Genomic DNA, 15,963 nt, shown 5'->3' with positions numbered 1-15,963 from the left:
GCTCCCAGAAAGGCTTCAGCAGGGTCAGGAACTGCAGAGCCCAGCGAGGAGTCCTGACCCAATCTGCCCGCGGCTCCCTGCCACCCCAACAGGTGTAAATTGATGGTTCTAACACTGACTGTGGGAGCTTGTGCTGCCTTACATTTGATCATGTTATTAAATAGCAATAATTATTTTTGGTGTGAAGACAGAAATGCTATTTTATAAATTTTGGAAGAAGCAGTAAAACATAAAGAAGGAAAATAAATTCGCCCCGATCACACACCCAGCTATAACCGTGGTTGGCATTTTTATGGTATATGTCTTTGAGTATTTTTTGTAAGCAGTTTTTTAGCATGAATAAATGTGATATTATATGTAATAATAGCAAATACCATAGCTCTTACTAAGTACCAGCTTCTATTCACCGCACTTTGCATATATTAGCTCATTTAATATTCGTGAGGTTGGCACTGTTAGTATCTTTCCCATATTGTGTTGAATCCAATTTATTTGTGATTTGTATGTTGTGACCATCTTTTCCATGTCATCAAACACCATGTAGCCACATCATATTTAATGGCTACGTTAGAACATTCCAGTGTAGGAACGTGTCTCTTTATCTAAGACTGAACTGTCAGACTCTGGGATTTCTAGTTTTTTGTTATTTTAACAGCTCAGATGCATGTCCCTATACCTTCATTTCCCCCACTTGCCTGATATTTGCTCAGGATGAATACCTAGAAATGGAATTCCTGGGTCAAAGGTTGAATCCTGGTGAATGTAATTGGCTTCCAGAATGATAGCAACAATTTAGACTGTTACCCCAGGGAGGGAAAAGACCCTTTTGTGGTGGTGGGTTTATCGCTGAGTGTCCAACTCAACCCTGTTTGCTAGATGAGCTTGTTGTGGTCTAGAGGGAAAGAGGGGACAGCACTTGTTTACAGACTGTCAGAAAAGCAGGACAGAGCCAGCCTGGGAACCCGGGAGGTGTACTCCTTCCCCGACCCCTCATGCCCTGTAGAGGGCGCCAGTGTGCCTGCCCACCCATAATGGGTGGGGTGGCCTGGCTGCTCCGCTGATGGGCATGTGCAGCCGTCGGTGTGGAGATGCCCGCCTTGCTCGGCTTCTGAGGCAGGTTTAGCTGTGGGATGCCCGTTGCTGCAAAGCACCATCTGGCAAAAAGTTCACTGTTTTTTCTTAATTAAGGTGAGCGTGATCTGTGAACACTTTCCTTGATGATCTAACAGTCATTACTGTGTAGATTTTATACTGACCCCCAAATCACATTTTCAAAATTTAAAATTAAATTAGAATTAAATGTCAGCAGCAGGAGGCGTGGCTGGAGCAGGCTGGTTTGTGGGGGGCTGGGGAAGAAAGTGGTTGGTGCTGGGCCCTAGCCCTTATCCCCTCCCCTTTCCTCCTTCAGCCCCAACGGCTGCTCAGGCTGGTCTCTTCGCAGCACGGCACCCATGTCCTGCTCCTCTAGGCTCCAGGCCTTTACGTATTCTGGCCCCTCACTTGGTCTGGAATGCCCCTTCTGGTCCTCACTGGCCCAGCTTAAACTGTCATTCAAGCTCAACTCACTCCCCACAAAGGCGCCCTCACTGCACAGCAGTGGCGCCCTTCCTCTGTGTTCTCCCAGTTCCCCTGCGTCCCCCATAGCACACCAACATCATCTGCTTCTCCGTGGCGCTCTGTCTCCTCTGCCCCATTCTGATCTTGCTGCTGTGGGGAGAGATCCAGAAGCCTGGCATTGGCGCAGAGCAGACATGGGTGTTGTGCGGTTACTGGGAGGAGAGCTGCAGATGCCACATAGCTCCTGGCTTAGGTGGAGGGGCGGATGGTGGCGCCATGCCCCAAGAAGCAGGAAAAACATGGAGTCTTTCCCACAGAGTTGGGAGCCCTGCTGGGGTCTTGTCTAACCCTCAGCCTGTCTTTTTCAGCTTCGAAATGGAGCTCCCCTCACCAGACTGCCGAGTGACAAGCTGAAAGCAGTCATCCCCCCATTCCTACCTCCTTCCAGTTTTGAGCTGTGGAGCTCTGATCGGTCCCGGACGCGTCACAACGGGAAGGTAGACCCCATGAAGACCGTGCTGCCCCAGAGAGCCAGCAGGGGCCACCCTGTGGGTGGCGGGGGCACAGACACTGTAAGTTGTCTTCTGACACACTTTTACACATCACTCACTGCTCGCTGAAATCATGGTGTGTTCCAGGCAGAGGGACCTCAAACCGACAAATCCAGAAGGATTGCAACGTTTTTTTTTTCTTTTGAGTGGATGATATCCTTTTGTCTAATGAAGCCCTATAGAGCAACTCAATATGGAAAATAGATTAAAATGTTGAGGTAGCAGGGAACATCTGTCCCCTTACTGGAACCCTAGAGCTCCAAGGAGCACAGTTTGAAGACCTGATGTATCTAATCCAACCTTCCTTTTAGTAGATGAGGAAACTGGGACCCAGGGAGTGGGAGTAATAGCTGAAGATCACCAGCCAAGTGCGGGTAAACCACGATCAAGAGCAAACACTCAGTGGCAACTGTGTGTGCTACTGGTGTTTTCTTGTGCCCAAGAGTGTGACTTCTATCCTTTTGACTGTATTGGTTTCTAACTTGGTGGCTGTTGGTCTGTTTCTGAAATTGACAGCCCTGTCAATGTGGAAGGTATCTCTGTGTATAGCCTGTATCTAGATGGTAGATGCAGCAAACGGGCAAGACGAAGGGATTCAGGACTGACCCTGTCGCCGTGTGCTGGGTGATTGGAGAAACTTATAGCCTCTATCTCTGTAAGATGGGGCTGGCCCCAGCACTCACTGCTGCCTCCTAGGGCTATGGTAGTATCAGATCACCAGCAGGAGATCAAGAGCCTGGCGCCTGGAGATGCTCTCAAAACAGGCAGGACAGGTTTGCGTTTAGTCCCCTATTCTCGATCAGGTAGGAACGTGGGGGAGTTGTAGAACCCATCCCTGAGACCTCTTCTATGGCTGTGTTTCCTTGATAATTTAACCTTAGAGGGACAGAACATTAACTTGACTTGCTTCATTTGCTCAGTGAACATTCACTGAATCCCACTGCCATGTAGCCCAGTCAGCCCCATTCTGCCCTAGAAGAGGCGGTGGTCTGGGTGGCAAAGACACAGGCGCAGAACATGAGGCAGGGAGCAGTGTGAGGAGTGAGCGAGCACCAGAGAGGTGACTGTGTGTGGTAGGACACTCAGGAGGCCTCCAGGCAGAGGCAACAGCTGAGCTGGGATTTGCAAGCTGTGGAAGAGTTTTCTCCCCAGTGGAGTGCAGGCAGCAGCATCCCAGGTAGAGGGAGAGAGAACATGAGCTATAGCCTTTGTAAGTGTGTTCTGTTTTGCTTACTCAGCAGATGGGCCTCATTCTGGGCCCTGGGGATCTTGTCACTGTCCTTCCCTTAGGAGTGCCCACAGTGTGGTGCCAGGGCCCTGGGATCTGTCACTGTCTCTCCCTTAGAAGTGCCCACAGTAGAGGACCTACAAGAGGACCTTTGTTTTGGTGTCCTATGGCTGCTGTAACAAGTCACCTCAAACTGCATGGCTTAAAACAACAGAAATGTATTCTGTCATGGTCCTGGAGGCAGAAACCCTGAAATCAAGGTGTCAGCAGGGCCCCGCTCCCTCCGGAGGCTCCAGGGAGATCCGTTCTTTCCTCTGACAGCTTCTCTTGACTCTAGGCTTCACTTGGCTTGTGGCTGCGTCACTCCAGTCTCAGCCTCCATGGTCACATTGCTTGCTCGTTTGTCAAAATTCCCTCTGCCTTTTGTCTTATGAAGATACATGTGATTGCATTTAAAGCCCACCTGGAAATTCCAGGATAAGCTCCTCCTCTCAAAATTCTTGACTTGAGCACATCTTAGGTAAGCACATATAAGCTCATCCTCAGTCTCGTGCCTCATAAGGTAACAGTCAAAGGTTCTGGGAATTAGGACAGTGTGTATCTTTTTGGGGGCGGCGATTCAGCCCACTCCAACTTTAATCATATCTACTGAGTGCTGCCTTTGTGCCGAGGCCAGAGCTGGGTACCAGGCATACAGCAGAGAACCAAGTCCCCATGGAGCTGACAGTCCACTGGGGCATCAGACACACAGGCAGCCGCAGTAAACGTACACTCACAAGCCGTGGTAAGAGTCACAGTGTAAGCGAAGAGGGTGCTGGAAGGGAGCACAGCCATGTGTCGGGGAGCCAGCCCTACACGGGAGCCCATCTTAGACCAGAGCCCACATTACACCGCTTAGGCAGTGAAGGCCTCCGAGACCTGAGACCCAAGGACAGGGAGGAGCCGCTGTGGGAGGAGCCGCCAGGTCCATGTAGAACAGGCTGCCTGGGCAAAGGCCCCAAGGCACAAAAAGGATCAGCAGGAAACCGAAAGGAGGTTGGTGTGCCTGGAGCAGAGCAAGTGAAGCAGGGGGTGGAGTGAGTTCAGGGTGGAGAGGATGTGACCGGGAGCCCTGGCACCAGAGACAATGGGGCCAGGAAAGGCACCATGAAGGATGTGGGGAGGAGAAGACCCATTCCAGGCTGAGGGACCAATAGGGACAGCATCACGGAAGCAGGCTTGGAGTTGGGGAGCTGGTTACTGTGCCAGGTGGTGCTGAGGGGGCTAGATTTTGTCCTGGATGTGCTGAGGCCTCCATGGGTTGTCAGTGAATAACATGGTCAGGTTTTTTCTTGGAAGGCCCTGGAGTTGAATGAGACTGAAAGCAAGGTGGCTCATGGGAAATGACGTCACATGGGTTCACTGAGCTGATGGGTGAGTTGTCAGCACATAGAAGCAAGCTCTATCCCTCAGGGACTCCCCTGCTGGGCCCTGGCAGGGCCGTGCTGGGCACAGCGAGCTCTGGTGGGGTGTGCACCACCTGAGCGCAGGAACCCTCACACTGATCTGCACGGCTGGAGGGAGGAGCAGCCTCCCTAAGTGCTGTACGTGCCTTATTCTTGCAGACACCCGTCAGGCCTGTTAAATTTCCAAGCCTCTCCAGAAGCCCAGCCTCTCCTGCCAATTCTGGAAACTTCAACCACTCGCCTCATTCATCGGGCGGCTCCAGTGGGGTAGGAGGTGTGAGCCGGCATGGTGGGGAGCTGCTTAACCGCTCAGGTGAGTAGCTGGGCAGGGCCACTCAGGGAGGTGGGATAATCCCTTGGGACTGAGGGTGTGCGCTGCCCGGATATTCAGGCTGCAGACAGTGGCAGAAATGACCGCACAAGAGGGACTTTCTCCTTGATGTGGCTAAGAGATTTTTCAGTGAATTCACAATTCACATTTTACACAGTTTCTTGGGGATGCGGGTGGATGGAGATGGAGGAAAATAAAGTCCAGAATGCTCTTTTTTTCTTTTTCTTGGATTAAAAGAAATGCGTGGTGTTTTCACAGTGTTTAAAATCCCTGAAAGTTAGAGCTTGGACCTTCTCATTCTGCCCCTTCATTGAACAGATGAGGAAAATGAAGCTCACAGTGGGCAAGAGATTTGCTTAGGGTCACACAGCAAGTTGGTGGCAATTAGGTCTCAAAGCAGAGTGCCCCAAAGTTATGGTGGGCTTGCAGCATACTTTCTAGTCCTCCCTAAGGTCATCCAGGATTAACCAAACCAGCTTTGCAGGAAGGCCACTGTATTAGTCTGTTCTTGCGCTGCTATTAAAGACATACTCAAGACTGGGTAATTTATAAAGAAAAAGGATTAATGGAGTCACAATTCCACATGGCTGAGGAGGCCTCACAATCATGGCAGAAGCTGAAAGGCACAACTTACATGGCGGCAGGGCAAGAGAGAGCTTGTGCAGGGAAACTCCTTGTTATAAAACCATCAGATCTCATGACACTTATTCACTACCATGGGAACAGCACAGGAGAGACCCGCCCCCATGATTCAATTACCTCGATCAGGTCCCTCCCGTTACATGTGGGAATTGTGGGAAAATGCAATTCAAGATGAGATTTGGGTGGGGACACAGCCAAACCATATCAGCCACCCTGCTTCTAGTGGAAAAAGCTTTAAGACCAGATGAGCCAAGAGACTGAAACAAAGTATAATCTCACCCGCTACAGATCATCATTATCATTTTCATATATATATGTATATATATCTGGAAAGTGTTTTTGTCTAGATTATGAATATTTATAGAAAGACACAATAATTTATGGAGCACTTAATATTTGTCAAGTTGCATGCCAAGCCCTTTGAATGAATAATCTCCTTCAGTGCCCCAGCAGCCAATGAAGTTACCACCTCTGTTTTACAGATGGGGGATTGGGGCTAAGGACAGTTAGATAACTCGTCCGGGGTCACATAGCTATTAGTAGGCAGAGCCAGGATCCAAACCCAGGCAGCCTGACTTCAGAGCCTGTTCTTGGAACCACGCGCCTTTCTAAACTATAAACTGCTCTGTAACTTACTTTTTTCTTTTTCTCACATTGCTAGATTGTGAGCACCTTTTTACGCTGATGCATATATATCTACAGCACCTTGTTTAATAATCAAACAGTGTTCCATTTGTATGAGGCATCACAGTTCATTTAACCAATTCCCTGTGTTGAACACAGACTGTTCCTAGATTTTTGCTTTTTGTAGGTAATACCTCCCTTCGTAATACCTTCATGCTTCCATATTCACCTATATGTTCAGTGATTTCTGTTACTTAGATTTGCTGGAATCAGGGTGACTGAGTTTGTGAGTATGCCTATTTTTGAGGCTTTTGATGTTTTGCCCTCCAGAATGGCTCTCTTTAAACATGTGAAATATTTACAGCAGGGCTTGGCACATAGTAAATCCTCTATAAATGTTAGTCATTAGTGTCCCCTCTTGAGTACCTCCCAGCCCTGAGTATTATCACTTTCTTCCTTTGTTTGTTTGTTTGTTTTTTGTTTTGTTTGAGATAGAGTCTTACTCTGTTGCCAGGCTGGAGTGCAGTGATGCAATCTTTGCTCACTGCAGCCTCCACCTCCTGGGTTCAAGCGATTCTCCTCCCTCAGCCTCCCGAGTAGCTGGGACTACAGGCGCCCGCCACCACACCCAGCTAATTTTTTGTATTTTTAGTAGAGACGGGGTTTCACCATGTTGGTCAGGCTGGTCTCGATCTCTTGACCTTGTGATCCGCCCGCCTCAGCCTCCCAAAGTGCTGGGATTACAGGCGTGAGCCACCACACCCGGCACATTTCTTTTATAATAGTTCGAGGTTACCTGTAGATTTAGGGAAGCAGGGTGAGGGAGATGGCAGTCAGGGTTCAGTCAGGAAGCAGACCACTCTGAGCATTATGGAATTGGGAATGTATTGACCCAGTCTTGGGGGTGACCACATAAAGGGAGAGTGAAAGGGTGAGGGACCACTCACTCACTAGCCCTCCTGAAACCCTGGTGCAGCCGGACAAGATGGTTTGTGCAGCTTCTGGCGGGCACTGCAGAGGGACTGCTATGGGTATCGGGTGCAGGGTGTTGCATCTGTGCCTGGTAGGGGCTGGCACGAGCTGGCCATGGCAGGGGGAAAGCGAGGATGGACTGGGTTTTGCCTGTGCCGCTGCTTGCCACCTCTTACCATCACGCCTTTGCAGCACAGAGCCTGCTGCCTAAACTTCCACCTCGTGGTTCTCCTGCAGAGTTCTCCTGTTGTCAGCCCTGTCCTGGAGCCACATGGGGAAGGGAGTCTGGGAGACTGACTCCAACCCAGTCATCACACGACAGTCCACCACCCTTGTGTTGGAGTAAGCCCTCTGTGCCCACGGTGTTCACTCCTTTTGTGTTTCCTCAGGTGGCAGCATAGACAATGTCTTGTCCCAAATCGCTGCCCAGAGGAAAAAAGCAGCTGGATTATCGGAGCAGAAACCCAGCCATCGGTCAAGCCCTGTGGGGCCAGCACCGGGGTCCAGCCCATCTGAGCTTCCAGCCTCCCCTGCAGGTGGCAGCGTTCCTGTTGGCAAGGTGCTTGTTCTGTGTGTCTCCTCCTGTTACACTCAGATTCTGTCCTAACGTGGCCCACTTGCCGGGGAGCATGGGCAGTGCCTTAGTCGTGGGACAGGACTAAAGACAGGTCCCTTCCAGCCAGCCACTCCTGGGCTTCATGAGAAGGGCGGAATCGGTCCCCCGCACCAGGCATTTACCTCCCCTCACATCTCCAGGTTTGAGGAGCACTGGGCTGCTGCACAGTGGCAGGGTACACACCCACTTCCTGCAGCCCCACAGGTCACCCAGCACATGGCACACTTTTGTTCCTTGATGAGGATGAATGGTTTAAGAGCATGAGTTGAGGAGCAACCTGCCTGGGTTCAGCTCTCAGCCCCACACCTCAGCATTCAGAACAGGGCCTGGCACAGGGTAAGCCCAGGTCCGTGTTGGCTGTTCCTATTGACAGTGTTCTTAGTGGTCTTTGTTGTCCTTCAACCTTATTCATCCATTGTGTACATCCTGGGAGCATCTGCTCTGTGCCTGGCACAGCTAACAGTGAGGACCCAACTGTGAACTGGGAAATTTGGCGACCACTCTAAGGACACAGGCAGTCACAGCTCACTGTGACGGGTTGTTGTGGAGCAGCAAGGATGCTGTAGGGGCACAGGTGGGGGGCCCTACCCAGGTTTGATGGCATCAGGGCCATCTGGATGGGGATCTGAAGGATGAGGCTGGAGCCAGGTGAAAGGGGTATGGGTGGGCCAGGGGTATTGGTGCGACTGTTCTGGGGTGAGGGAACAACTTGTGTAGCACTCCAGAGGCTACAGGGAGGAGCTGAAGGAAGGACGTGAGCAGGACAGAGCCGGGACCTTGTCTCCCTGCTTCTGGGCGTTGTGCTTCCATTAATGCAGCCAGAGAACAGTCACCACATTGTTAGCGTCTACAGATTATGCAGTAGACAAGAAAACATAGATGCCTTCCTGGAACGAGAAGTTTTTTAGTGCCTTCAGACTCTGCCTCTGCCTCCTGAACCTCTTCGCCTTGGTTGATTTCTGGTGTGAGCCCAGAGTGCGGGTTCCTAGTCGTGAATGTGAACTGGCTCCTCGACCAACTGGCTCCCTACTAGTGCAGCATAGCCCTTTCCTCCTCTGAGGGGACTCTATGTCCAGGCATAACCCTACTCTTCATAGTTCTTAGATGTCATAAGCTTCCTTCTGTGAGAAAAGTCTGAACACAGAAAGCCTCCCTCATCCATGGACCTTTGCCCACCAAAGAATCACCTCCAGAGACTTATGCTCCCAGGATGTACATGTACTGTGTGAGAAATAGTCATTTTCTGCCCAGCTACTGTTGGTTACACAACTCTTTTTGTTATTTAAGATCCCTTATGCAATAGGACCTATATAATTAGATTCCTTTTACAGTGTAGCTCCAAAAAGATTCTTTCTCCGTATACATTCACTTATTTTCCATTTTTTTATCTTCAAAATAATTTGTGTAAAAGTCCTATACGATTAAGTTCCTTTTATAATTTGGCTGTGGGGAAAAAAGTCTCTACTGATACTTCGATATATTTTATCAGATAGTAAGAATTTTTATAATTATTGTATTTCTTTCTTTACCTTTGCTACTAGGAAACTCAGCTACTCATGAAGTGTACTGTTTTGAGGCTTTGATACAGTGTTTCTTTGTTGTCTAAAATTTTGTTTATTTTCTGATGGTCTTATTGGATGTGTTATATATTAGCTTCCTTTAATTTTTGTTGGAAATAAGCAGACATTTCCAAGTTATAAATTACATTAACTATTATTTATTATATTAAGTATTAACTATTATTTTGATGTATTGATCATACATTATATATAAGTATATTCTGATGACAGGAGATTGTATCAAAAGATGCATTCAGGAAGCAGTAAACTGGGGAAACCATCCATTTCAACGATCACCTGACATTTGTAACATAATGTTAATAGTATGTTATGATCTTGGGGAGCTGTCTAAAAATTCAGATTTCTGGGCTCCACCCCAGCATACCTGAATGAGACTCTCAGGAGAGAGTCTGGGGAATGTTTTTCCTGCCAGAGCGTCTGTTGCAGCCAGCCCAGTCCAGGGCTCATAGAAACCACAGCCTTAAATCAAAGGACACAGAAGTGGGTTTTCTATCCCAGCAGCAAAATAGAGAGATGAAGTGCTTTTTCAAAGATTACCTTAGTAAAAATTAGAAATTAGTATTCAAAATATGAGCCTCCTGAATCTGGTTTTTGTACTTTGCTTAAAATAACTCGCTGTAATGGTGGAATATCCACAGGGCATGGCATCTAGCAGGGCCATGAATCAGTGTGATATGAGCTCCAGGAGACACGGCATAGATGTCGTTAGAGTGTGCACCAATACTTCCCAGATCTCTGGAGGCCAGAAGGCCTGCTAGATATATCAGCTTTCTGTTCCTACCCTAAAACTCAGTCATTTCAGACAAAAACATTACTTAGCTGCTGGTATGTTTGTGGGTCAGCAGTTTAATCTGGACTTATGTGGGCAGTTCTCTGGTCTGCAGGGATCACTCACCTGGATGGTGGCCAACATGGCCAGGACAACTGAGCCACATGTGTCTACAGCAAGCCTGGACATGTTCTCATGGCAGTGGCTAAAGGCATGGGTTGAAAACCAATCGGATTGTTTAAGCAAGTTAGTATGCCTACAGCAGGACAGCATACAGAACTATGTGCAGAGGGAAGGGTAGAGATGATGTCCTTAACAGAATCAACCTACCACTCAAGGGATATTGAGAACAATTCAAATATTTCACAGAATCCCAAATAATCTTATATTTCCCCACCTCTTCCCCAGTATGTTGCCCATATGGTCCAGAGTATCATGTTACTCGCTTTTGGCTGGGATAGATCTGTGGGGATATATTAATTATCTCCTGCTTAATCAGAAATTCTATTTGGGATTGTCTGTCTTCATGGAAAGAGCAGAGAAAAGAGAGAAGAATATATTAGTGATATAGCCAGCTTTTTGGTAAAGTCTTTCAAAATCTCAGGGAAGGTCTTCTTTTTCCACTCAGGCATATAATCAGCTAGAAGGAGCATTAAAGTCTTAGTAGGAAGAAAGATATATCTATTTATGCTTAGAAATCTCAGTCTATACTCTATAATATGTACAATTTGTAGCAAAATTTACAAGACATACAAAAAGACAAGAAAAACCACACTCCTTAGAAATGAAGCAATCATGATAATCAGATCTGACAAAGGTGTTAGAATATTTGACAGGGAATTTTAAATAACTAAGATTAATATGTTAAAGGTCCTAATAGAAAGTATAAACAACATGCAAGATCTTATGGGTAACTTTGGGTAACTGTTTTAGTAGAGAGATGGAAACTATGAGAAAAAACCCAATGGAAATGTTAGAAATAAAAAAAAACAGTAATGGAGTTGAGAAATACCTTTGACAGGCACCTCAGTAGACTTGAGGCAGCCGGGGAAAGAATCAGTGAACTTGAAGTTAGATCAGTAGAATTTACCCCAACTGAAACACAAAAGAAGAAAGAAGAAACACATACAAAACAAACAGTACTCAAAAGTCATGGCATGATATCAAATGCCATAGCATAGAGATAATTGGAATCCCTAAAAGAAGAGAGAAAGGTGGAGCAGAAGGAATATGTAAAGAAATAATGCCTAAAAAATGAAAACAAATAATGGTTGAGAATTTTCTCAAATTGATGACAGATGCCAAACCACAGATCCAGGAAGGTCACAGAACACTAAATGGGGTAAATATCAAAAAATATACCCCTCCATATTATGTTTAAACTACTGAAAATAAGCCAAAGAGAAAATCTTGAAGGCAGCCTTTTCTTGAAGGAAATTACATACAGAGAAACAAAAATAGGAATTATAGCAGACTTTTTGTCAGAAATCATGCAAATCAAAGACAGTGTTGTGACATCTTTAAAGTACTGAAAGAAAAAACTAGAGTCATGTTGGCTCGTAAAATGAATTGGGATTATCTCCTCTTCTAGTTTTCTAGAAGATACTGTGTACAGTTCTTATTACCTTTTCCTTAGATGTTTGATAAAATTTGCCAGGGAAACCATTTGGGCCTGTCATTTTCTCTTTTGGAAGGTTTTAACTTACAGAATGAATTTCTTTAATAGATATAGGACTATTCAGGTGTTCTATTTCTATTTGAGTAAGTTTTTGTACTTTGTATCTTTCAAGGAGTAATTCCCTTTTATCTACGTTGTTGAATTTATGGATATAGAGTTGTTAATAGTATGTATCTATTACCATTTTATTACATAGGATCAGTAGGAATGTCTCCTTTTTCATTCCTGCTATTGGTAATTTGTGACTTCTCTCTTTTTTTCTTAATTAGTTTGGCTAGAAGTTTATCAATTTTATTGATGTTTTCAAAGAACCAACTTTGGTTTTATTGATTTTCTCTATTTTTGTGTTTTCAATTTCATTGATTTCTGCTCTTATCTATAATTTCTTTCCCTCTACTTTCTTTGGGTTTTATCTTGTTCCTCTAGTTTCCTATGGTGGAAGCTTAGATTACAGTTTAGAGATCTTTCTTTTTTTCTAATACAGATATTTAATGCTATAAATTTACCTCTATGTGATGCTTTTTCTACATCCCACAAAATTTGATATATTTTAATTTTAATTCAGTTCAAAATATTTTCCCCTTCTCTTGAGATTTCCTCTTTGGCCCATGGATTATTTAGAAACATATTGTTTATTTTTCAATTATTTGTTTTCCAGAAATATTTCTGTTATTGGGGATTTTAGTTTAATTTGATTATAGTTCTGTTTCTAGTTCTGTCCCTTTAAATGTTTTGAGGTCTATTTTGTGCCCTAGAATGTAATCTATTTTGGTGAATTTCTCATAGGCAATTGGAAAGAAAGTGCATTCTATTGTTATGGTTGAGGGAGAGGAGTTCTATAAATGTCCATAAATGTCTAATTAAGTCTAGTTGGTTGATAGTGTTGTTCATGTCTTCTATATTCTTACTGATTTTCTGTCTACTTGTTCTATTAATTTCTGAGAGAGGAGTTTTAAAGTGTCCAACTGTAACTGCAGTTTGGTCTATTCTCCTTTCAGTTATGTTGGTTTTTGCCTCACGAGCTGTGTTCACATTTAGGATTGCATGTCTTGGAGAATTGACCCCTATATTATTATAGAAAATCGCTAAGATTTTCTTTTCTCCTAAGATTGGGAACAAGGATGTATTTTTATGACTAACATGAAAAGAAAAATGACAGACCAATAGCCCTCATGAATATAAATATAAAAATCCTTCACAAAATATGAGCAAATCTAATCCCATGATTAAATAGAAAGTATAATGCCTTCTAACCAAGTGGGGTTCATCCCCGGAAGGCAAATCTGGTTCACCATTATAAAATCAATCATTAGCTTTCACCGTATGAACAGACTAAAGAAGAATATGCAGAAAAAGCACTTAACAAAATTTAAAATCCATTTGTCATTAAAACTCTCAGCAAACTAGGAATTGAGGGAAACTTCCTGAATCTGACATAAAATACATATAGCCAGGATTATACTTGATGGTAAAATATTATTTTCCCCCTAAGACTGGGAACAAGGTTGTTGTGTCTTACCTCCAACTGTCAACTTTGTACCAAAAATATTGGTAGTACAATAAGGCAAGAAAAATAAAAGGCATACAGACGGGAAAGGAAGAAACAAAACTATCTCTGTTCTTAGATGACATGACTGTTCACATAGAAAACTCCAAAGAATCTACACAAAAGCTCTTAGGATGAATAAGTGAGTCCAGCAAGGTCTCAGGATACAATACAGGTCAATATCCAGAAGTCAGCTGTATTTCTCTACAGTAGTAATAAACATTTAGGCCGGGCGCGGTGGCTCACGCCTGTAATCCCAGCACTTTGGGAGGCCGAGGCGGGCGGATCACAAGGTCAGGAGATCGAGACCACAGTGAAACCCCGTCTCTACTAAAAATACAAAAAATTAGCCGGGCGCGGTGGTGGGCGCCTGTAGTCCCAGCTACTCAGGAGGCTGAGGCAGGAGAATGGCGTGAACCCGGGAGGCGGAGCTTGCAGTGAGCCGAGATCGCGCCACTGCACTCCAGCCTGGGCCACAGCGCGAGACTCTGTCTCCAAAAAAAAAAAAAAAAAAAAAAAAAAAAACATTTAGCATTAGGACATTTAGAATTTTTTTAATTTGAAATTTTAAAAATATTTTTAATACATTTAACGTTTATGAAATTGAAGTTATGTGAAAATGTATTATATGGAATATAATAATATAATATACTTAGGTATAAATCTAATAAAATATGTATAGAATCAATAGGTCAAAAACTACAAAATACTGATAAATCAAAGAAGCTTAAATAAATGAAGAGATGGAAGGCTTGTGATTATGAAGATGCCAATTCTCTGCAATTTGATTTACAGATTAAATGTAATCCCAATCAAAATCCCAGCAAGCTCTTTTTATAGAGATCTAGAAACTGATTATAAATTTTATATTGAGATACAAAAAATTATAATAGTCGTATGAAAAAGAATAAAGTTAGCAGGCTCACACTACCTAATTTCAAGACTTACCATAAAGCTCCAGTGTGGCATTAGCGAAAGGGCAGACAACTAGATCAGTGGAACAAAAGAGAGAGCCCAAAAATAGACCCACACAAGACAAGCCAACTAAATTCTTTTTTCAAAGGTAGAAAGGCAATTCAGTGGAGAAAGGGTAGTCTTTTCAATGAAGAGTGCTGGAACAATTGGATGTTCATATTGCAAGAAAACGAACCTCCATATATATCTTACAGTGCCAAAAGCATGTTACATAAAAGAAAAAATTGGCAAATTTGGACTTAATCAGAACTCAAATCTTTTGCCTTGCAAAAGATACCATTAAGAAAATGAAAAGTCATGCCACAGACTAGGAGAGAGTATTTTCAAATCATAGATCTGGAAAAAGTTTTTTATCCAGGAACCAGGTGCAGTGGCTCATGCCTGTGGTCCCAACTACTCGGGAGGTGGAGGTGGGAATATTGCTTAAGCCCAAGAGTTCAAGGCTGCAGTGACCTATGATGTTGCCACTGCATTCCAGCCTGGGCTACAGAGTGAGGCCCTATCTGTATAAAAAACAAACAAGTCTTTTTTTCCAGACTAAATAAAGAACCCTCAATTCAACAATAAAACATAAATGTAAAAATGGGCAAAATACTTGAGCATATACTTCATCAAAGAAAATATAAAGATGGAAAATAAGCATATGAAAAGATGTTTAACCATCATTAGTTACTAGGATAATGCAAATTAAAACCATAATTAAGATAGAACTATATACCTATTAGACTGGCTAAGATTTAAAAAGGTACAGTTGCTGATGACAAATGTGGAACTACTGGAACTCCCATTAATTGCTAATAGGAATGCAAAATGGTACAGCCATCTTGAAAAAGATAGGCAGTTTCTTATAAAACTAAACATTCACTTGTGATGTGACCCAGCTAACTGCTGACTACTAGGTAGATTTTTAAAAAATTTCTCCTCATGCAAAAATCTGTGAATCTTTGTATTCGTTTTACAAAGTAATCACCCCAAACTGGAAACGTCCCAAATGTTCTTCAACAGGTGAATAGATAAACTAATTGTAGTATTCATTCAATAGAACACAGCACAGCATCACAAAGGGACACACTGTTGATACACGCGATTGCTTGAGTGAATCCTAAAGGCATTATGCTGAGTGAAAGAAGACAGACCCAAAAGTCTACAAATTGTGTGATTCCATTTATATGACATTCTGGAAACAGCAACACTGTAGGGATGTGTGATAACTGTGAAATGTGTATTTGGTCTTCATCCAGTTTCCTGTCATACAATTCCTGAATCCTTAGAATCTCCAAAGTGATGTCATTTTGTGTGCTAATGAATTTACTGATGGCTGGCAGCCCCTAAGTAGCTTCAGGATGGCAACCAGTCACAGGAAAGACCAAGGCAGGATTAGAGCGTTGAGCCTTTCACTCTACCCCACAACCTCTGGGGAGAGGGAGAGGGTTTGAAGGTTTAGTTGAT

The 15,963-nt window shown here is 44.2% G+C and overlaps 1 protein-coding gene across 15 annotated transcripts in view; it reads left to right on the top strand.

Moving 5' to 3' along the window:
• The window catches only part of ANKS6 (ankyrin repeat and sterile alpha motif domain containing 6), a 65,202-nt gene that overhangs the window by 20,343 nt on the left and 28,896 nt on the right, over window positions 1-15,963 (top strand). For 13 of the 15 annotated variants that reach the window (XR_638262.3, XR_002517504.2, XR_001895716.3 and 10 more), the window contains 3 exons: window positions 1,926-2,129; window positions 4,941-5,094; window positions 7,740-7,909. Coding sequence is in view for 10 of the 15 variants with exons in the window: in XM_031654349.1 (XP_031510209.1) it covers window positions 1,926-2,129; window positions 4,941-5,094; window positions 7,740-7,909 (528 nt within the window). In the remaining 5 variants the exon portion in view is untranslated. The remainder of the gene's footprint in view (window positions 1-1,925; window positions 2,130-4,940; window positions 5,095-7,739; window positions 7,910-15,963) is intronic. The other 2 variants (XR_002517505.2, XR_002517506.2) reach the window with 1 other exon arrangement.

Source organism: Papio anubis, chromosome 13 (genome assembly GCF_008728515.1).
Source record: "Papio anubis isolate 15944 chromosome 13, Panubis1.0, whole genome shotgun sequence".
Taxonomy (NCBI): domain Eukaryota; kingdom Metazoa; phylum Chordata; class Mammalia; order Primates; family Cercopithecidae; genus Papio; species Papio anubis.
This window is presented reverse-complemented; position numbering and strand designations above follow the sequence as displayed.